The following is a 23,841-nucleotide window of genomic DNA, read 5'->3' as shown; positions in this document are numbered from 1 at the left end:
AATTTATGTTCATTTATGAACATTCAGAACATTATGAATGACATGAAACATTATGAATGACATGATTACATTATGAATGACATGAAAAAAATTCTCCTGAATCCATTTTACAATTAGTTTTGGAAAAATGAGTCCTTTATTCTCTCTCTACCTACAGATGTCACGCAGAAACATCGTTCATATGCGTTCGAGAGCAGTCAAAATAGATATTAATATGATACCCGAAATTTTTCGCGATTACAATATTTCCTTTTTTTCAAACAAGGACGTAAAAATAAGTTAATTAAGTTTGAAAGTATGATAACTTATGAAACTGCGTTTAAGGCTTTAAAATTTCTTTGCTTAATGCTTAGCTTGTCTCATGGAAGAAATGTTTAGAGTAATATAGAAATACGTGGTAGATTTTGCAGTAATCTATTTACATTATAAGGCTAGTATTATTTTTCATTAACAAACTTCTTTGCTATAATTTCTCCTTTCCGTTTCCTCACCAACAAAAATGCAGATGAATTTAGAGAGTATTTAAGACAGAGCGTGTAACTACCCCTCAAGCCTACATTTTATTAAATCTCCAATTAATTGTAACTTTAGTTTTATCGCCACAAGTGCTGATTGTTTTGTTAAGCAAAAGGCTAGGTTAGGTGATAACGGCAAAGCCACGAGGGCTATCTGCCTAAGGGAATGGATCTCTCCATGGAGGACTTTATAAGGGAAACTGACTCGTGTACCCATTACACATGACGAAAACGCCCATGCAACCAGCCCGTTTGCGAGATTCGAACCTCGGACCGAACTACCAGTGTTGAGTGACTTTACCGCTCGGCCACTGGTAGGCCTTAGCAAAAGACCTGCTGTTATGGTCAAAGTTTGTGTTTAAACAAAATTCTTATTTTAAACTTTTACAAGTCTATGTTGTTATTTCAAACATATCGAAAATTCGCTGTACGTCTGTTAAGAGTTTGAATCTTGTTTATGCAGCCAAAACAAGTCCAACTCTTTAACATCAACAGCGCAATAATGCGCTAGGTTAATTTTGTCATTATCACTAGAGCGCATTAAATGAAACTTTAATTTACAGTACGTACCTAAATCACATTGCGGTAATAACCAAATCTAACTGAAATGAATGCTAACATTGACAATATACCTAATTAGTATGGTGTGCATGAATGCATTAATGTCATTTCTACCAGAACGGTAGAAAAAAAACATTGCCTATGCTAACGTCACTAACCCCTGTGCGGCTTACTAGAAAGCAATTTTTTTTGCGATTAAATTCTTTAATTGAGTTCGGCTAACAATAATTCGACCACTGGACCTGAACATATTAAATTTTGACTCCTCTAAAAATGTAATATTGTTTCAGTTTGATAAATCTTTGTCTACTAACGACTTTGCGAACGCCAAATATGTCTCCTTTATTTTCTTCTTCTTTTTTTTAATTCAAAATGGCGTTAGACACAAAGGGTTATTAATCTCAAAATGGCACTTTGCGTCGTTTCACTTTCTGAGTTGATTCACGTTTCAATTTTACCAAATATTATCGCCATGTATTATATTTAAAGAAACTAAATAATGAAGAATCTGCATGAATGTTTCTCGAATTGTGAATAAACAACGGTACCTAGAGTCATCCAATTTTGAATAACGTAGTCCTCGAAACGAACATGAACACTAGGAGGCCCGAATTTTGAATTTCGAATTTGTTTTATTATCTATTTCAAACTTTGTAACATTTTAACGAATTTTTGATTAAGAAACTCAATGATTTCAAAGCGAGCAATAGCAACGCTGCTCGAAAAAAAAAAAAAAATTTTATCTCCAGTGAGCAAGATTGTCTGTCGTAAATTCTAAACATATGCTGTTTTTAAATACTTTTTTATATTGCTGTTAAATTGAATTTTATGTGGTTTAAGTGATAAGAACATGATATTTAATTAATAAAGTTAATTCACAAAACGTTAAAAAAACACCCTTTGGGACGTAGTAAAAAATCTGAAAGCTTTCGTATTTTCTTTTTCTTTCTTTCTTTTTTTTCCCCTGTTGTTATCTCTTATTACAACTTCATATTCCCCGAAGTATACCTCGTGGCTTACATAATTTAACAAAGTAAATTAACAAATGTACAATAGAAGGAGGAACAAAAATTTCTTTGGCATCCGAAATTTTTCGCGATTACAATAAGTCAAATTTTAAAAAAATCTTTAAAAAAGAAGAACTAAGTAACCTAAGTTGAGAATAAAATTTCACGAAACAGAAATTTTCTTTTTAGTCCTCTTCAGAGGAAGCTACTTCAGCCACTTTAAAGCACCTGTCTGCATCTTGGCCACCAGTTTTTTGGTGAATACATTGGAGAAGAGTATGATTAACCTCTTGATCACCGCTACTCCAACAGCACGAAACACTTGAAGCAAGTCCAAATGGCTTTATTTAGCTCTTAAAATTGTCCTGTCCTAATATAAATCGAGCAGATTTATAAAATCTATTGAAAAGTGATCAAATTTTATTCTGTGAAAGATTGTAGGAAAGTCCTTTTGGTCCACTGTGCTTTTCATGACGTAAAATATTATCCGTTCCATATATAGATGGCATTTCTTCCAGGGAGAAACTTGAACACGGAGCCTTAAATCAATGGGAAGTTTCGAAGCTAGCTTTGCTGCAGGCCTCTCATTCCCAATATGTCCGAATGTCTCATTCCCAATGTCCACGAACATACGCCAAATAAATGTCGATATCAAGATCTTGCAAGGTCTTAGCAATAACCTGAATTTCAACAGCAAGTTTGCCTGAAACGTTATTTTTCTAAGCTGATTGCAGCGAAGAAAGAGAATCTTTACATATTAAAATGTGCACTGATCTCAAACCACTACAATAATCTGGAATCAGTTTCACACCAAAGTTTAAGCAGGTAACTCATCCTGAAAAACAGATCACTCAACACTAATTCTGTACTGTTTGAAGTCTTTTTTCAAAAACAACAAAAGCAAGATCAACCTTATTATTCATCTTACTTCTTTCGAAGAAATATATTGTTGTATTTTATATACATGTATTGTAGAGAAATTAGGCTTTTTGATGCGGGAGATGTGAAAAATGAGCAATGCCCTCACAGGGACTCGAACCACGTACTTCTCGAATACACGCAGAGCGTGCTGATCATACCACGAAGACCTGCTGAAAAGGCGGCAGAAATACCTTACATATTCCCCCTTTTAAAGGGCGACTGGAGATTAGGGGACCCAATCGCCAAATCCTGGTGGTGGAGAATTATCATTCACCACCATTTTAGTTCGGGCGCCATTGTAGAGACATTAGGTTATTTCTAAGAAGTGCAAATAAGCAGTGCACTTGCCGGTACTCGAAACTCGGACCTCTCGCATACGCACCGACTGTGCTAGCCATTACACCACGAAGACCTGTTAAGAAGGCGGGAGAAATTCCTACTTTTAAAGGGCGTCTGGGGCTTAGGGGACCCATTCGCCGAATCCTTTTTTTTATTTCGGGTGCCACTGTAGAGATATTTAGAATGTCTGGGTTAAGGAAATTGAAGAAATGTGCAATGCCCTCGCCGGGAATCGAGCCTCGGACCTCTCGAAGACGCCCCGAGTGTGCTGACTACTGCACCAGAAAGGTATGCTAAAACGTCGGGAGAAATACCTTATAATATATCATATTTTTGCAGCATTCTGCGCAAAAAGTTTTAAGACCAAATAGGTCTTACGTCACATTACTTGTTAGCTTTTCAATTTCTATTTCGATTATATGTAAAACATATATATATACGAAAAAGAAAAGTCTGCTGAACTCTTAAAACGAAGTGAGTCATTCATAAGAAAAATAATTAAATAATTCGTAAGAAAAAGTTTAATATATTTTGCTTCTTAAAGGTGATGATCTCCATCTTCCTCATCCCTTTTAGGAAGCAAAATATATTAAACCTTTTCTTTTCCATTTTTTTTGCCCCGGGAAGACACGCTTTGCAAGGTCAGAAATCAAATTATCATTCCTGCAACATTTCTCCCGTTCTTTCCGCCAGTTTGCGAGGGGATGGAGATAGCGTCTCGGGAAGCGCGCGATGGCAACAATCGGTGCACGATCAAAGAGAGAGAAAGGGTTACAAAATCATCCGCGTTTGTCCTCATTCGCCTCCAATTAAGGCGTCCGGTTATAAAGGACCGCTTTCTTCACATCGATGATTTTCAGAAACGATTCTTTTCGGTTTTTGTAAACAGCTCCGCACGGAGCTGCTACATGTTGGGCGCGCGAAACAATTCCCTCGCTTCCCTCTCTAGCAGGTAGAATATGAGGAATTTAAGACTCGCGTACACCGTCTTCTTCGCGGTGAGTACTCTCTCTTTATTTTTGTTCTCTCCCCTTTTCATTCTACATTTATCACAGCTTTGTTAATTTCTGTATCATGTAAAAAAACTTCTTTTTTAAATTTTAAATTAAAAATTAATTGAATCCAAAGAGTTGTTTGAATTCTTTATACAATAAAAATTTTCTAATATGTAAATATGCTGATTATGAATAATGAATTAATAGAATTTATTTAAATGTGAGAAAGTTAATCAATTTAATTGTAATTAGCATATCGGGGCAAATATGCTGATAGTATAAATTTATCGAAGAAATATCAATGTAATGTAAATGATTTGATTATATCTCAATAAGGATATATCGATATATCAATTGTAAATTAACTGAGTGTATCTGGTTGTTGATCACCTGCAACATTTAATTGTAGTTTTCTAAATGCATCTCCTCGTGAATATGTTCACACGAGAAATATAAATTAATTATAACGATCTCAATATGTTTATATGCATATGCATCTCCTTGTCAATATGTTCACACGAGAATTATAAATTAATTGTAATGATCTGGGTATGTTAATAAACTTCGCGTGTTTTAATAGTTAGTTTTGAGAATGCAATGAAGAATATGAAAGTTTTACAATGACCATAATATTAATTAATCACTAATTAGCTTCTCATTTGAAAAATCAACAGTTTTAACAACAGTAATATTTTAATCATGTTTAATGATTTGTAGTCAACGACCCGGTGGTTCAAATTCATAGAATGATTATTTTATAGTTAAGCATGCTATACCTACGTGTATCATGATGCATCTGTATACTATAGGATTGCCAGTACATTTGACTTCGGGGTACATTACTTAAATGTTTCATTTTAGCAGCATGCGACAAGATTTTGTATCGTCAAAATATTCTTTCATTTGCATCGATCATATCATATTTTCTTACCAAGGATTCAAATTCTTAACCCTCTTGGGCGCTTTTTAACAGGACATAAGACATCGAAATTTAAATTATATGTAAGATACTTCACTAATTATTTTATTTCAGTACGAACACCTTTTAGTTGCAGTTAAAAAAGAGATTATATATTACTGTGGGAATACTACATTCATTTTCACATTTCTTTCTAATTGTCTGAAAAATTCGACCATTTGATATGATAGAAACGAAGAAAAAAGGAAAGCATATATCTTATCTTGCATGAAAATGTTTTAAATGTATCAGTCAGTAAATTCTATATCGGAAGTGCATAATACATGGAATATGAAATTTCTTTATCATACTAATGGCTCAGCCGTTAATAATATTATTGAGAACTTCGTGCATCATTTTTAAATATCTAAATTCATGAAAATTATTGTGTTTTGTCTATGCATTGATACGTATTGTTACTGTACAACTTTTAAATTTGGCAGATTGTCAAGGCATATGAATATACAATGTATTAAAAAGGTAAAGACAGCGGATGTTCAGCTGTCGTTTATTGGGTGCGTATTGACCTGGTCACGAATTAATCGAGCATTCTCTAAAGAAAGGTTAAATGTGTTCATTGCTGAACAACAGAAAAATTATTAATGCTCATATAAACGCAAAACAAAACGGGTTATAGAAGTTATGAAAATGAAAAGAAAAATGCATTTAATGTTAGCAAAATTAAACCTTTTTTGTTTCCAAAATTCCATACGGAGATGAAATTCATATTGATCATCCCGCACTTTATTTCAATAAAGTCAGACTTCAGTTCTTGTCAATAAAAAACATCTTTGATAATATTAATAAATTTTATTTGGTCTTTTGAAAGCACAAACATATGACTCCTCCGGCTTAATAATAACGACTATTACAAAACTACAAGTGCAAATTTTGTATCATGTCTTTAGAACATCTTTTCCTTCTGATGTTGTCATTTCGACAAAGCATAACTCTTTTTCTTTCATTCACAATTCCAGATCTTTACAGCGGATGATGTCATAGTCGTATAAAACTTAATTTCTTCGTTTCTAACAATGGTTATTCTTGACTAATTTATACTGGGTTCTTTAATTTATGTAACCAAATAAATTTATTCTCCAAATTAAATCCTTGAAAATACAAGTAATTTGTCAGCATTATTTTCTCTTAATTATAATATGGGTTGTTTCTGTCTTTTGTAATTTTATAACTGCCTTCGAATCGACCACGATTTCGAGTTAGCCGTGGATGTCGTTCACGGTATTATCCTTGTAAATCAAGAACTGACTGTATTTCTGTAGATCCAGACCTGATCTTGAGGACTTCGGGATAAAAGGACTTTTCTTTGACAGATATGATTATCTCGATTTCAATTTATTTCTCTATAGTGCGTAAAAAGGTGCTTTTTAAAAAGGACTTTCAATTTTCCTTTCAGTTTTCTTCAAATCCAAATTAAATCAGAAGGCGATACGAACTGACCGTAAATTTTTCCTGGTGAAGGTTTTTTACTGGTTACATTAAAAAGCACTGAAGATGAGTGTGCAATCATTTTAAAAACACGATAACCTATTCGCTAACCACCGCAGGTAAATTGACCCGAGAAAGTATATTCTCCGATCGTGAATGATTACTATGTAAATTTTTTATTATTGATATGTTATTCATACAGAAACAAAATACGCGTGCCAAGTAGACAGTACGGGTACTTCCACAATGAAGTACGTATAGTAACAAACTACGTTCAAAATTTTCTTTAGTTGTATTATGAGACAAATTTATAATAGTTGCACAGAATGCTCCCCTCAATATATCTTGCAGTTGTGCAACGTAGAAGTATAACTGCACGATGCGGAAAAATAAGTCTATGGTGTATTTTAGGCACTCCGAAGATTTTTTATGCTGATGTTCCGCAGTCCACACTGTGCGCGCAAAATATCCAAGCAACTTTTAAAAAATATCTATTCAAAAAATTGCAAATTTAAATAACATGTGGCTGCTTGTCAATCGATATTGGTAAAACTTTTGCGCAAAAGAATAATTTTATTTGCGTCTTTTCGTGAAACCCGTTTTTATGGCATATCTTGTAAATATGAATCAAATTTTCGCCCCATGAGTACTAAGCCTTCCTGTGATATATGACTGCTGGAGACCTTCTGTGACAATTTCGTACACTGCATAGCTATAAAGATATATTTAAGAAGGTCTATTTTAAACTTTTGCATTTTTTGCACTTCAATATTCCTAAGATATTCTTTGGTAGCTATAAAATGTAAATTTTGAAAATACGAATTAGAGTAAAGTATTTCAACTGAATTATGGAGCCAAAATTGATGCTATGAAATTACATTGTCACTATTGCTATTACTACTCAGTATAATTAATTACAAATGACTCACCGAAATTTGAACGTATTCTTCATATTCTCGTAAAGAAAAGACAGCAATTTAAAGTTTTTCAGAATTTTTTGTGAAACAAAGTGTAGCGATTTTATTGATTCATTTTCAGTCATCCATTTTAAATATATGAAGTGTTATTAGTCCAAAGGGGTTTTTGTCCCTGAAGGACTATTGTTTTCGTTTTGCGATTTTGCGTTGAAAATTTTGAAAGGCTGGATCATTTTTCAGATCGTTGCCACCAAATACTATCGCTCTGTATCATATTTGAAGAAATTAAATAATGAAAAATCTGCATAAATGTATGTTTGTTTTTCTCATTGTGATAAAACAACGGTGCTTAGAGCTATTCAGTTTTGAATGACTTAATCTTACTGCGAATATGGGCACCTGAAAGTCCAAATTTAGAACGCGGAATTTGTTTTATTATCGATTTCATATTTTGTAAAACTTTAACTAATTTTTGATTAACAAACTCAACGATTTCAAAGCGAGCAATGGCAACACTCTACGAGGAAATAAAACCTTTTTATCTCCAGCGCGCGCGGAACCGTGTATCGGAAAGTTTAAAGATATACTCATTTTAAAATTATTTTGCGACATTGCTGTTGTCCATAAAATTCAAAAATCATTTTGCACTGATTTTTGTTCATTTTGCACTGAAACCATAAAATTCAATAAATTTTATGGTTTCAGTGCAAAGAACATGATATTTAATAAATAAAGGTAACACACAAAACATTAAAAAAAACGCCCCCTTTGGACGTAATGTACGTAAAATCTGAAATCTTTCAGATTTTTATTTTTTGTTAATTAATTTTTTTTAGAATATTCGAAATATTTACGCACTGCAATTGTATACTTTGAAGGAATACGATACTATGTAATTACTAAACCACCAGAAAATTCTGTGATGGCATCAGCACTTCAAAAACATTCGTTGATTCTGCGAAGAACAAAAGCGGCGAGCCTTCAAACGTAAGTAATTAAACATTTGAAGGATTTAAAAAGAGTGTCTAGAGTAACTTACAAAACAAATCTGAGCTGCAAAATTCGTATTCCACACACAAATATTTGGAAGTTTCGGCGACGGTGTATTTAATTAAAGTAATACTGTTTGCAAATGTTGCAGCTTTTAGGACCGGAGGATTAAATTACGTATTATGAATTTTATAATTGCCTTAGCCTCCCGAACTGCATAGTAGTTAGTGACTCTACTCTGACTTATAGTACAAAAGCGCCCGGGTTCAAATCCTGGATAAGGCATGGATGTTTGTAAATGTATAGTGTCTTTGCGGGATGGGGGCACTCTAAATATATGACGAACCGGAAGTCCTCTTGTGTGGTTTGGTGGTAGGAGAAGAGGGGTGAAAGACCCTCGGACCCATCGCCTGGGATGCTTTCATTAAACCTGGCGTGGAATTGGACCAGTTTTAAGTCAGAGCAAATAATACCATAAATATGACAGGGTACAAGCAAATAATACCATATAGGTTGGATATCATATACTACCATATAGGTTGGGATACAGAGCAAATAATACCATATAGGTGACAGTTCATACTGTTATGTTATATATTCATACTATATGGCACCCAAGGCTCTTCCCAACGACAGACGTAATCTTGTGGTCCTTGCCACGATAAATTTCGTGGGCTTGTTCTGCTGAGATCAGACCAGAACAGTCATAACGACAACAGCAACAACAACGACATAATCGCATAAATTCCGTTTATCTAATATTCAGTAAAGTTTGATTTGAGCGGAATTGTAAACAGTCACAACATCCGAAAATTGGGAAATAAAAAATTGTCATGTTCTTCTGAACAGGAGAGGGATTTACTAAAACTAGACTTCGTCTGCCACTTTCACAGACAAAGGTATGTGCACCATTTTCTCAGAGAATACTGCGATGGTTATGTTATGTCTTTGTAAGTTGTGGAGTTGTGGTTATTTCCTTAAACGTTGCAGTTGTGGTTATTTCCTTAAACGTTGCAGTTGTGGTTATTTCCTTAAACGAAAGCTGATTCAGAAAATTTCATATTACAGCAAGATGGGACTTCACCTTATTGGTTCAGTGAAGCATGTCTGTACCCCAGTGCTAAGCTGCCCCGTCGCTGGACTAGGCGATATAGGGAAAGGGGCCTTACCATGTTTCAGATTGCCATCAATGTGTTTTGACCTATTGACCAGACTTTTTTTTTTTCTTTGGACGTGTTAAACACAATGTTCATGTGCTCATATTGTCAGCAACACTACAACAGCTCCAGGATGCATTACACAAGACCATTATCAGGAAAATGTTAAAATATGTGTAGAAAGACCTTGGAATACTGTTTAGACTGCGTCATCTAGAGGAACACACATCAGATATTTAAATGTTATGTGTAAGATCTGAAAAATTTTTGCTTTGCTTCATGTTAGTTCTCATTCTTTTACTTGCATTATTTAAAGAAATAGAGCGTTTTGAAGCCCACTGAATCATTTGTAATCTATTAGCTTGTATCTGTTAGCTTAAATAAATATGTTACGTGTCATTATATATACAATAAATTTGAGCCTTTAATTTATATTAGCACTTTTGCATTTTATTTAATTTATCTTAGCATTATTTTTTTTTACTTTTTTAATTTATCTTAACATTTTTTAGCTTAGCATTATTTTTTTATCTTAGGATTTAAACTACTAAACTAATATAGTATATATTATTGTATTAAAAAATAAATTTTGTCCTTAAAGAAATCAATGAAATTATTTCCTTGCACCTTTAGAACAAATATCTTGACTTAGTATCAGTTTCCCAAATTTTATATCTTTGCATTTTTAGAACTAGTTTTTATTTTGAAAACTCACCTGGATAGAATAATAAAAGTGTGAAGATAAAGAGTTATGACTACAATTTTTGATAAATTCTTAACATTTGCTCTAACTTAACCGCTTTAGATACATTACTTTCACACATTCTAAAATAAGACTTTGAAACATAATTATTAATTATTCGTAATAGTTAATTAGAAAGCTAATGATACTTTTTACAAATGGTATATAAGAAATAGTATTCAAATTTATAATTTAAAACTGTTATCTATTTACGCAGGCGATAAATGTGAGCTTATATAGTCACTTAAAAATCCTATTTTTCCCCAATCTTATTTTCAAAGCCGTGTAGAAAGAATTATAATACAATAGTTTCTTTACATATAGCAAGTACGTTAAATTATATAAAATTTTATGCAAGATGCGAATGAAGAATAGTTGGAACAAATTTGAAGAAATATAAACTACGTTATAATTTATTCCATTAGTTATGAGATTAATTTCAAAATGCAAACAGATCAAAAATATCATTTCTGCTCATTAAAATCGTCTTAAACATCGCGATTATTTAAATCAATAATTATTAGGCATTAAACCATTAGAATTTCATAGTATTTTCTGTTTAAATATGTTATTCTTGGCCACCTGAAAATATAGTTCTGAATATTGCTATGAAATTGATATATCAATTAATTATCCAAGTTATTTAATTTTAATCAGTTTCTATCGCGATTCTGTCATTTGCTGATTCATTTTAATGCAACTCACATATATATAATGGTTATCTTTATAATATCCTATCTTTTCTGTAATTTCCCATAACATCCTCATAGTCTTAGTAATATCAAATTCAAATAATGGACGTTTGTCATTCAAATGTTAGAAGTTTGATCATATTCAAATGCTGATGAAATTCAAATGTTGTATTTTTTTGTATTTGATGTCTGCAAATATTTTGATTAATCTGCCCCATTACTTCCTTACTTTCACTTCTGCATTTTATTGATCTGAGCATATAGAATACTTTCTTTTTAATACTGATTATATTCATATATTTCTGATTTATAACTCATACTAAGGTTATTGATCTCTCCCTCTTATTAACGATGTTATTCATAGTTTCGATTGTGTTCTAAATGAAAGTGCTCAAAGTTTTTAATTACTTCTTGTGAGTTTTTATTTAAGTCTTTTCACTAAGGTTTTATAATTTCACTTACGTTTTAAATTCGTTGGATTATGTGCTCTTAGTTTAAAGGTAAAATGTCGATTTGAATTTTTCACTAAAGTATTTTATTATTTCACATACGTTTTCAATTCGTTGAATAGAATTCTCCTTATTCAAGATTTTAATTTGAATTTACTTTGTTTTTGTCTTTGTTTTGAGGAGGAACCAGAATTTTCGGGTGAACTATTATAATTAAAATACATTGAAATAGTTCATCGGCTAATTCCGGATACAAAAAGGAAGGATTTTTGTAGAAGAGAGATTTCAATTGATTTCAGTGTTCCTCCTCCTGACGAAGGGGCATTGAGGTTGATTGAACTCTTCTTCTGTTATGTTCTTTTTCTTTAAATTTCATTGATTTTTTTAATTGGGGTATTGCTTTTTTGAAGCGTTTTGGTTTTAACATTTATTAAATTCTTTATTCCATTTATAGCCCACCAGCGGTAAAGTCGCTGAACATTGGTAGTTCGGTCCGAGGTTCGAATCCCGCGAACGGGCTGGCTGCATGGGCGTTTTCGTGGTTTTCCCCGTGTGTAACGTATATACGAGCCAGTTTCCCTTAGAAAGTCCTCCACGAAGGCATCCCTCCCCTTAGTCAGATAGCCCTCGAGGCTTTGCCATAATCACTCACACACATATTCCATTTATAGGATTATTTGACTTTATGGTCTTTGTGAAAAACTGTTCTAAATTTCTTAATTTATGTCTTTACTGATAATTTTGCAGCAGCTTAAAGCGCGAAAATTCTAGTCATGATTCTATTATGTTTTCAAAAAATTATGTTGTAATTACACACACACATATATAAAGAGTTATGCAAATAGCGCCCGATTTCAGAGAATTAAATCGGTACCGTCACATTTTAAAAACCTAATTTTCAAGAGCACAAGCGTTAGCATGAGAAGCGGAAGCGAAGTATGATGTGTTCCAGATAAAATCTTAATTCAGAATCAAATAGTTTCGACTTTGATTAGCTAATTAATAGAATTAAGAATTAATAGAACGTTCAAGGAAGTAAAAACCTGTGTTTTATTTCTATATTTTAAGAAATTGCAATTTTATAAAAACATGCATAGATAAATGCTGCTTCGATTTTTATTTCCTACTGCATATCTCTTATTTCATTGCAGTGTACAAATCTATAGTATAAAACAATACAACTCTGATGTGAACTTAACCATTTATGATATTAGCAAGGGAAAATTCATGATATTAGCAAGAGAATCATGATATTCTTCTTTCTGAATTTGATCGACAGTTCTTCAGGGGGTTTGTGACTATTTCTTTGATCTTTCGTCATAAGCTTACAAGACTTACTTAAAAAGAACTTACAAGACTCATTTAAAAACTTATAAATATCTTAAGGCTTACGTAGTAGGCAATATTATCAGGATTATATTCCAAAAAAAAAAAAAAAAGAATAGGTGACATGGCTGAAAAACGAGAAGGAAGCTCAAGTACAGCGCAAGATACAAAATATTTTTAGGACTTTTTTGCGTCAAAACGTAGGTAGAATCCTCTCTTGCGAATATATCGTTTGGAACTCTTTTGGTTTTGACGCTGCCGAGTCTCGGTATGCAAAAGTGACACTAATTTATTCTAACAGTTTGTTAAATAATAGATCGAGAAAGGTCTTATAAAAATCGTCAATAGTAAGGCAAAAGTATCTTCTAATGAGTTGATCTAACCATTACATCCTTGATAATTTTCGGTCCTACAGAATGAATCTAGTTTGAATATGTATTCTTCCTAAGTTGCAATCTTCTCCGTGTTTGAACATTTCCTTCAATCTTTCCATTTCCCTAAATTTTAGAAATTTAATGGTGATTTTTATTGGATGAATATGTTTCCTTTAAATAATTTAACAAGGAAATGCGTTTTGGAATTTTCTTAATTAATAAAAAGGGCGATCGGCAATCAATTTAACTAACAAAAATGTGAGATACAAACTAACAGCACGAATGATAGGCAACAAATGTATCAAATTCTTGTTCTAAACTGCACTTAATATAAAATCTTCTGTTATCCTTATGAAGCAAAAAATAAATTAATAATATGTTTAATTTACAAATTAACAAAAAAAAAACATTCTAAAGTTTCGCCAGTTTTTAATATTATGTTATATTACGTAAATTAAGTAAAGGAATAGGTTTTTATCGGACTCTTTTCAAAGACTGTGATTTCAAATAAACCAAAAGGCAAAAGTCGTTAGTTTCAATAAAAGCATCCTGTCTTTCGTGATTCGCTTTCGGCTTCGAAACCGAGGTTATTAAAAAGCACCATTAAAGCTTGCGTATTTAAAACATTCTAGTCTTTAGAATTAGAACTTCCCATTGTCCTACAAGAAATGTCTCGATTAGTGAAACGATGAATACCTTTTTTTAACGAAGCTCATTTTGCAACTTTGAAAATGATGCAACGTCTTACAGCTGCTCTTCAGAAAGCAGAAAATGATACGTGTCGTTAAAAAATATGTTCTTTTTACACGACAAAGCCATTTAACTGCTTTGCCTATTCATGATATTCAGGTCGTAATATTATTTCAGCCAATCTGTTACTGGTTTTTCAATTCCATCGAGGACACTTCTGAGTGATAATTAAGGGCAAAAGAAACTGTTCAGAGCAGGGTGGTTACACACATTTCATAGTAAAAATTATGTATTAATTAATTATCTCTTCACATTTATATAAAATACTGAATGATTATAATGATTATACACCTCAAACCTTAAACGAATCACACACCTCAAACCTTAAACGAATCACAAGAAAGCATTAATTAAGCTACATTAAAAGATTTGGTGAAATCAAAAAAGGTGCTTGATCAAAAAAGTGAAATCAAAAAAGTGTTTAGCCAGCATCTGGAAATTACTATAATTATAATTGCAAATCCAGCATGTTTATGTTGTTGCCAATATAAAGCAGCATAAGAACGGAAGACATTGCAATTATGTTAGATTTTATTTCTTTCTCAAATTTATAAAGAAGGCAAAGTACAACATGCTTAGTGGTATACATGCTTAGTGAAATAAAATACAGTAATAAACCTATTTATTATCACGCAATCGAATTTTCATTGTCTATGAAAACCGGTGTTCATAGAAACTCCAAATAATACACTGAAATAATTTTCATAGAATGCATTTAGAAGAAATATGATTTGTGATCGTAAAAACATAATTGCTTTATAGTCTACGCTACGATTTGTAAGAGGTGAAATATTATTGCACGTGAATTATTAGGTTATGTCTAAACAAATGCAATGTAACTATTCATATTTTCGATAGATTTGTGAGCGGTATATCATTTTTATAACTGATCCTTAACATTAATTTTTTTGCCCAAAAGGAGTATTACTCCCGAATGGGATATTAGTTTCAAAACGACATTTTAAAACACTTAAATGCGTTGTATCACTTTACAAACTGTTCGGCCACCAAATATTATGGCTCTGTATTTTATTTAAAGAAATTAAATAATGAAAAATCTGCATGAATATATGCATGTTTCTCGTATTGTTGAAACACAACGGTACATAGAGACATTAGATTTTGAATAAGACCTCCACCCTAACATGGGCACCTGGAAGACCAAATTTTGAATTTCGAATTTATTCTATTATCTATCTCATATTTTTGTAAACCTTTAATGAATTTTTTAATTAACAAACTCAACGATTTGAAAGCGAACAGTGATAACACTGTTTGGCATAAAACATTTTTAATTCCAGCGAGCGAGATTGTCCATCAGAAATTTTAAAGATACATTGTTTTTAAATAGTTTGGGATTTTGTTGTTTCGAATTTTATGGGGCGTAAGCGCCAAGAACATGATATTTAATAGATAAAGTAAACAAACAAAACGTTAATAATAAAAAACTTTGTAAAGCGATGTTATTAAGAAAACTGAACATTGATATGATGAATTGAAAAGAGATTTGGGGGAAAAAAAAGCAAAATGTACACCAACACTTAACTTTGAATCGGAAATTTTAAACGTATTTATATTGCAATGTTGCTTCTAAAATTTTTGTAATTTACCTTGTATGTGGTGTAAGGGCGAAGAAAATGATGTTTAATAATAAAAACTAAAAATCTGATGTGTACACCAAATGACTTCCTTGTAAGGAATATTAAATTATATGCATTTTTTCTTGCAATTCGTTTAAACTTATTGAATTTAATTAAATCTACTTCGCCGACAGCGCATAAACCACAATAGAATAAATGCATTCTTTAAAATACACTCGATTTGTTTACCATATCAGGTTCAATGTTTCTTCTAACCTTCTTCGGAAACATACAATGACCTGACTAGAACAGAGAGCTTACTAAAGCTATGTTCACTAATTGTAGTAAGTAGACAGGATACAGACGAAGGGTATACAAAACCCTTTATTTTTTCTTTATATACAATGACTTCCGTACTTCGGAATACAATGACCCTCCACTCGGGGTCTAACTTAAAAGATATCAAAATAAAACTAAACTCTAATTTAACTTTAGAATAAGATTGGCCTTATAATAACAGAAAGCGTATGTAGCACAGAGACTGTGAACACTACAATACGTTTAATTTATCAAGAGGATTAAAACCTCTGGCCTGGAAGGCAAAGTAGCAACTGCGTAACTTCTAAGGTAAGCGGCCTGCTTCGAACTCACGGCTTCCTCTCTTCTGCTTGGCAAAAAGGCCACACTTAAATACTTGGCGTTCGCCAGACAACTTTGCATAAACTCCTTCACGCTTATAATTCTGGCCGGAAGTAGAAAATAAGAAGTGATAGTAAAGATTTAAAATAAAATAAACGTTAGTAAAACTTAAGATCCTTACAACCATAGCGACACTCTGGCGCTAGGTTTACTTAACAGTATTATATTTCGTTCATATTAAAACTAAGAATGCACAAAATTTATATCATTTAAAGAATTATCTAATCGTTGCCACAGGTTCTATTCAAATACTATAATAAAGCTAGAACGATGTATAAAAGAAATTAAGCAAACAAAACAAAAAAAGAAACCGATTTTCACAGACGATTAAGTATTTCTCATTCAATTAATTCAGTTCTCACTTCGCAACAAGGCAAAAATACAAAAAAACTCAAACTATCTGTATTAAAAGATACTAACTATTAACAATTAAATTACTAATTATTAAAAACTGAATTACTAAAAATTAAGTAAATCTTTAACAATTATTTCCTCGAAAAAATTCCGGAAAGGATTAAGATAATAATGAAATTCCAGAAAAAATCCCAGAAATTGATTCCAGAAAGGAATAATGATTTAATTCGCAATAACAAATGAAGGCGTTACCTTTGTTCTTGCGAAGCTACGTTTCTCTAGATTGGCAACAAATCCACTACTCTGCTGTTTCAAATGTAAAAAAGCAACGGCTGCCATCAAAAAAATTATTAGGCTTAGCGGCACTTAAACAACTTTTAAATTGTTGATAATTCTAAAAATATTGCATACAGATTTACTAAAGGCATGAAAACCTTAACCGGAAGATAAGAACAACATAATTCAATCATTTTTAAAGCAAAAAATGTACAATTTACAAACATATAAGAGTAAAGAAACTGAGATCACTGAGCCGAGTAACAGAGTGGATATATATATATAAATATATTTATATACGTTTGGTGCGGCCGATTGCAACCAAACTACGAGGTGCATATGTACATGTTATAGCAGTCCTATATACAAAATTTCAACGTTCTGATGCTACTCGTGTTTGAGTTATGCGAGATACGTTCGTACAGACGCCACGAAAAATTCTCTTCAGAATTCATTTTAAAGCCGTTTTGTAATTTTTTTGGAGGAAAAGAGTCTTTTACTCTGTCCTTACGTACAGATATCAGGCAAAAACATCGTTTAATTGCATTCCAAAGCGGTCAAAATAGATATTTTCGTTGAAATATGCTGCCTGAAACTTTTCGCGATTACAATACTTCCTTTTTACCTCGTGCAAGGAAGTAAAAAGACAACAAAAATGGGTTAAAAAGACTGAGTGTAACAATAAACTGATAGACTGCGACTGCAGCGAGAACATGAAAGAAACTTAACAAATCCTTTTGGGCGACCGTTAGAAGCTGAAACCTATCAGAAGGCAGTCGAAGCTCAGAGTTTGTGAGCATTTTAAGCTTATAAAATTTTAATGAAACTGTAAAAATGATGCGCAGTTCTTCTGGAAGCATTTAAACTACATTTTTACTTGCAGAAACTTTAAATTAGTATTTAAAATAGTTGCATTATATACTAAGTAGAAATCTTTATTATTGCTTTGTTAACGGGATTACGTAACAAGCCAAAGGATTACTAAGCAAAGTAGCAAGTGCAAATAGGACAAAAATTGCTTTCAAACAAAAACTAGTTGAATATCTATTCAAAGAATTGCCTGACGTTCTCTGCTTTGCTTGCTTAATCTGTTTTGGAATTTAGTCTCTTACTATTCATTATTTGCTTTATGAATTATTTTATGAATAGTAAAAACGCTGACAGGAAGATGTAATTTAGATGAGAAGTGAGACGTTTACATAGCAAATATACACTTATTAATTGTTTGATCTATATGTATCTACAACTTCTTCAGTGCATGTATCTTAATTCTATAAGCTTCGCAATAAATCCTACTGTGAACATTGATTTAATTTAAAAGAGCTGGTGATAATAATTTAGCAGAAGAATTTAGTAATATAAGGTATAATTTTTGTTTTCCTTAATTTTAAGTGATAAATGCGCCTTTATTGAAAGCGTTTTTTTACTTATTTAATTTGAAAAACTGGTACTTACGTATTAAAGTATCCACCTTAGTAGAAGTCGCCAAATTTTCAGAATGCGTCATAGTGGTAGCCATGCTCATCATGCTCCTGGCAAACATGTTCATGATAATCCTTCACTCAAGCAACTCCGCTATTTTCATATGCGGTTTTCTTTTTCTTCTTCCCTTTTTTTTTTTTTTTTTTTTTTTTTTTTTTTAAGTTCCAAAAGTTTTTAGAGAATTTTTTTTCCTTAAACTTAATATTAAAATATGAGCTTGTGGAATTTACTAGTGATGGAAGAAACTGCGATAAAATTTCTTCAAGAATACAGAATTCTGCTGAAAATTTCTAGAGTCAATAAGGAAATGCTATTCTACATAGCCGCTGTTTCCAAAGCTTTAACGAAAAATTGCTAAAGTATGCTTTCTTTTCATATGTTGAAAATATTTACTGACTTACTATAAATAACGATAGTTTGGAAATCTTTCTTAAAAGAAATCTGATGTGTACACCACATGACTTCCTTGTACGGAATATTAAATTGTACGCATTTTTTCTTGCATTTCATTTAAACTTATTGGATTGAATTAAATCTACTTCGCCGACAGCGCATAAACCACAATAGAATAAATGCATTCTTTAAAATTCACTCTATTTGTTTACCATAGCGACACTCTGGCGCTAGGTTCACTTAACAGTATTATATTTCGGTCATATTATAACTCAGAATGCACAAAATTGATATCATTTAAAGAATAGAATTATCTAATCGTTGCCATATGTTCTATTCAAATACTATAATAAAGCTAGAATGATGTATAAAAGAAATTAAGCAAACAAAACAAAAAAGTAACAGTTTTTCACAGACGATTGAGTATTTCTCATTCAATTAATTAGGTTCTCACTTCGCGACAAGGCAAAAATACATAAAACTCAAAATATCTGTATTAAAAATTACGAAGTAAATCTTAAACACTTATTTCCTCGAAAAAATTCCAGAAAGGATTAAGCATGATTTAATTCGCAATATGTTGCAAAGCTAAGTTTCTCTAGATTGGCAACAAATCCACTATCCTGCTGTTTCAAATGGCCGACAAGCAATTCAAGCAATGGCCGCCATCAAAAAAAAAAAAAAAAATTATTAGGCTTAGCGGCACTTAAACAGCTTCAAACTTGTTGATAATTCTAAAAATATTGCATACAGATTTACTAAAGGCATAAAAACCTTAACCGGAAGATAAGAACAACATAATTCAATCATTTTCAAAGCAAAAAATGTACAATTTACAAAACATATAAGAGTGAAGAAACTGAGATCACTGAGCCGGGTAACAGAGTGGATATATATATAAATATATTTATATACGTTTGGTGCGGCCGATTGCAACCAAACTACGAGGTGCATATGTTCATGTTATAGCAGTCCTATATACAAAATTTCAACGTTCTGAGGCTATTCGTTTTTGAGTTATGCGAGATGCATACGTACGTACATACATTCGTACAGACGCCACGAAAAATTCTCTTCAGAATTCATTTTAAAGCCGTTTTATAATTTTTTTTGGATGAAAAGAGTATTTTATTCTTTTCTTACGTACAGATATCACGCAAAAACATCGTTAAATTGCATTCGATAGTGGTCAAAATGGATATTTTCGTTGAAATATGCTACCTGAAACTTTTCGCAATTACAATACTTCCTTTTTACTTCGTACAAGGAAGTAAAAAAACGCTCGAAAAACATCAACTTCCACCCGATAAGTAATTTTTACCTTTTCATCTGTAAGAAATCTTTCACCCTTTTTCCAAACTATGCTTTAAAATAATATAGCCATGCAGAAGATGAACATTAATTTAGTTAGAAACTTTTATTCTTATTAACTGTTTAATTTGTATATGTTAATTATTCCTTCGTGTAAGCGCTACTACAAATCAAGTATGAAGGGGGGAACTATAATTTTTCTACTCTGTATTTAATTAAATTATGATAATAATTCCTTTCATTTTAGTTTAAAACTTATATATTGTAGAGTGATTAGGGATTTTTGAAGGCGGAAACTTGAAGGTGAAAATGCTGTCCTCGCCGGGACTCGAACCTGGACATCTCGAACATGTACCGAGTGTGTTACCGTTACACCACGAAGGCCTGCAGAAAGGATGGAAAAATAATTAATATATTCCCCTTTTAATGGGCGACTGGGCATTAGGGGACCCAAACCCCAAGTCCTGTAAATAAAGAATCATCATCCACCATGTCTTAGTTCGGTCGCCAGTGGAGTCACTGAGGTTTTCTGATGCGGGAGGCGTCAAAAATGAACAATACCCTCTCCGGGACAAGAATCCTGGTCCTTTCGAATACGCGTCGAGTGTGCTACCATTATACCACGAAGACATGCAGAAAGGAGGTAGAAAATACCTTATAATAATACAATTAAACAGATGCAGATAAAAACTTACATCAAGATGCGAAATTCTATTGTAACTAACTCGTGCTAGATTTATCATCTCAAGCATATTCTTTAAATATTTATTTGTGATATAATGTAGCATTTGTAGATAGTCTCATCTTCTTTGGAAGCATAAAGTAACTTGAGACTCAAGCTGAACATAAGCAACTTATGGCTATTTCCAGTAATCACACAAAGAACGTACGAAGGGTGTAAAAATCAGTAAGTTAAAGGGAAGTACATTTTGTGCTTACAAAACTAGCCAGCATTTATGGAGTAACTCAAAAAGAAATAAATTCAAATAAAAAGTAACTTAAGTTATAAGTTAACCAAAGGCTACGCAGAATGAATAACGAGCAAGTTGGCTCAAAACTAATACCAGCGTGGTAAGCTCGAATAGCAAGAATAACGCAACAGCGCAGATAGACTGCAACCTAAAAGGTTCAACTGTTAACGTGGGCCAGAGCAGGCAGAACATGCTCCGTAATGTAAAACCTTCCTTTAAATACCAGGGCTTTCTACCTCATTTGGTCCAACAGCGGCCGAGCAGTAAAATCGCTTAACTTTGGTAGTTCCGACCTGGGTTCGAATCCAGACGAACAGGCTGACTGCACATGCGTTTTCACGGTTTTCCCAATGCGTAACGCTTATACGAGCTAGTTTCCCTTAAAATGTCTTCCATGAAGGCATCCATCCCCTTAGGCAGATAGCCGTAGAGCCCTAGGACACTTTGCTATAAACTAAACCAAGACAAACTAACTAATTTGAATACGCGCGAATTAAAATTTGCATTCTGGCAGGAAAAAAGAAAAGGAAAATGACAGAAAAGCTGCTGAACATTTAGTAACTGGTTAGATAAATTAAATAAATCCTTACAGATTCATAAATTTATTTTAATGTAAAGCTATAGGAAATTACTGCATTTTCGTGCAAAGTGTTACCGAGTAGGAGATTAAAATATTCCTTTGGCTGTTGGAAGATTTATAGCAAACTATTGCAATATACTGTATAATTGATTCTCACTTGTCTCTTATCAAAAGACTTAACAGACTGTACGTATCCAAATGATCAGAAGGTTGTTGATGCTTGTTCCTTGATCTATTGCACCAAGATATTTTACTGTACATTTATTTACAATTTATTTACAAAGCGTATGCCACATGGCATGTTTACAAGCGTTATGCCTCCTGGCATGTACATGATAGACATATTCTGCCACCTGGCATGTGAATTGATACATCATACTAGTTTTCTGCCACCTGACAGATACGATGCAATTACCTCAATTAGCGGTAATACGCCCGACATTTTGGCGTGTCCGCTTCCCTTACGTTCTGTAACGCAACTAACTTTTTGTGCGGTGCGTCCTCTGGGCACAAATCACCGCAATCACCGAGGAGGCCAAAACATCCTCCCCCCCGATGAATTACATTCATCTTAATACAATCTTCAATATATGCAAACAAGTAAATGAAAAATATAGAAACTGAAAACATACAAAAACCTTTAAAAAGTATAAAATTACATATTACACTTACCAATCTTCTAGCAAAACATCTTATATCTTACTATATTGAAACGTTAACTATGAGGGTTAAACTAGAACAAACAAATAAAATTATTAGTACAATAAGAAATAAAAATAATAATAAAACATATTCAATATAAACCAAACACTTAAGTTAATGTTCTTCAACTGGTAAAAGACACAGTTTGGTAATAGGACGTTTAATGTCCCCGTGCACAGTTTTTAGTCTAACCACTCGGACATTATTGTCTCTTCCAGGAAACACTTCTATTACTCGCCCGAGTTTCCAACGTAATGAAGGCATATTATCTTCTTTAATGAGAACCAAGTCATTTAGGCGAATATTTCTGCTAGGCTGTCTCCATTTGCTACGCTGCCATACCACATGCTGCTAAAATGATGCGTTTAGTTACTTTGAGATTTTGTAACTTCTCAAACTGAGATACATCTATTTTCAAATTATCATTGACATTGTCCCAGATAAGACCTAAAACTTTCAACGGTACCAAAGAGTCTTCAGATGTTTCACGAGAGTCAATTCCATTAAGTTTCCATAGTTCATTCAGCTCAGGTGAGTTTGAAACCCATCTACGTAAATTCATACTGGCCTCGCTAAGAATGAAAATCATGTCCTTGCTTAAATGTAAGGCCTTTGCTACATTAACTGTCCCAGAAATTAAATCATCTACGTAAAGCTCTTTTAACATACTGCATGCCTCTTCGTAGGCATCTTCATACTTTTTTAAATGCAGTCTTACTGTAGCTGTTAATAAGTAAGGTGAGCACTTGACCCCGAAAGGAACTCGATTGTGTTGAAGAACTTGTAAGTTGGAATTACTGTGATCGAGATTTGACCCTTCTTCATTTATCCACAAAAACTTTAAAAAATCCCTATCTTCTTTAGCTAAGCCTACCTCTAAAAATGCACGCTGAATGTCGGCACAAAACGCAATTGAATGTACCCTGAGTTTAATGATAATCTTTAGCAAATCAGGATTTAAATTAGGACCGCTTTCCAAACAATCATTAAGTGATAAATTTCCCTTACTTTTAGAAGAAGCGTCAAAAACTATTCGAACCTTTGTAGAATCCTTCTGCTCGCGCACTACCGCGTGATGAGGCATGTAATACCCCGTTTTCAAACTACTATTTAAATACGTATCTACCCGTTCCACTATACCATCTCTCAAGTGTTCATTAATTATCTCATTATATTTTAAATATAGCTCGCTATTTTTCTGAAACTTATTATTTAAAAATTGTAAACGCTGTTTCGCGATTTCATAATTGTTATTTAAACCTTCAACACCCTCTTTCCACAATAATCGAGTTTCATACCTTTTATTCTTGTAAGTTGTATTTCGTTCAAATGACTCTAAAATTTCTTTATCTGA

General features: G+C 32.7%; 1 protein-coding gene across 1 annotated transcript in view; it reads left to right on the top strand.

Annotated features, from left to right (window-relative positions):
• Positions 1 to 4,049: 4,049 nt before the first annotated feature.
• LOC118191919 (uncharacterized) overlaps positions 4,050 to 23,841 on the top strand; it is a 168,603-nt gene continuing 148,811 nt past the window's right edge. The window contains exon 1 of the mRNA XM_035362782.2: positions 4,050 to 4,341. Within this exon, the coding sequence (XP_035218673.2) occupies positions 4,303 to 4,341 (39 nt within the window). The 5' untranslated portion in view covers positions 4,050 to 4,302. The remainder of the gene's footprint in view (positions 4,342 to 23,841) is intronic.

This window comes from Stegodyphus dumicola, chromosome 6 (genome assembly GCF_044657685.1).
Source record: "Stegodyphus dumicola isolate Sdum_Otavi_A_Nest chromosome 6, ASM4465768v1".
Classification (NCBI taxonomy): Eukaryota; Metazoa; Arthropoda; class Arachnida; order Araneae; family Eresidae; genus Stegodyphus; species Stegodyphus dumicola.
The sequence above is the reverse complement of the archived record's forward strand: the minus strand, read 5'-3'. Positions and strand labels throughout refer to the sequence as shown.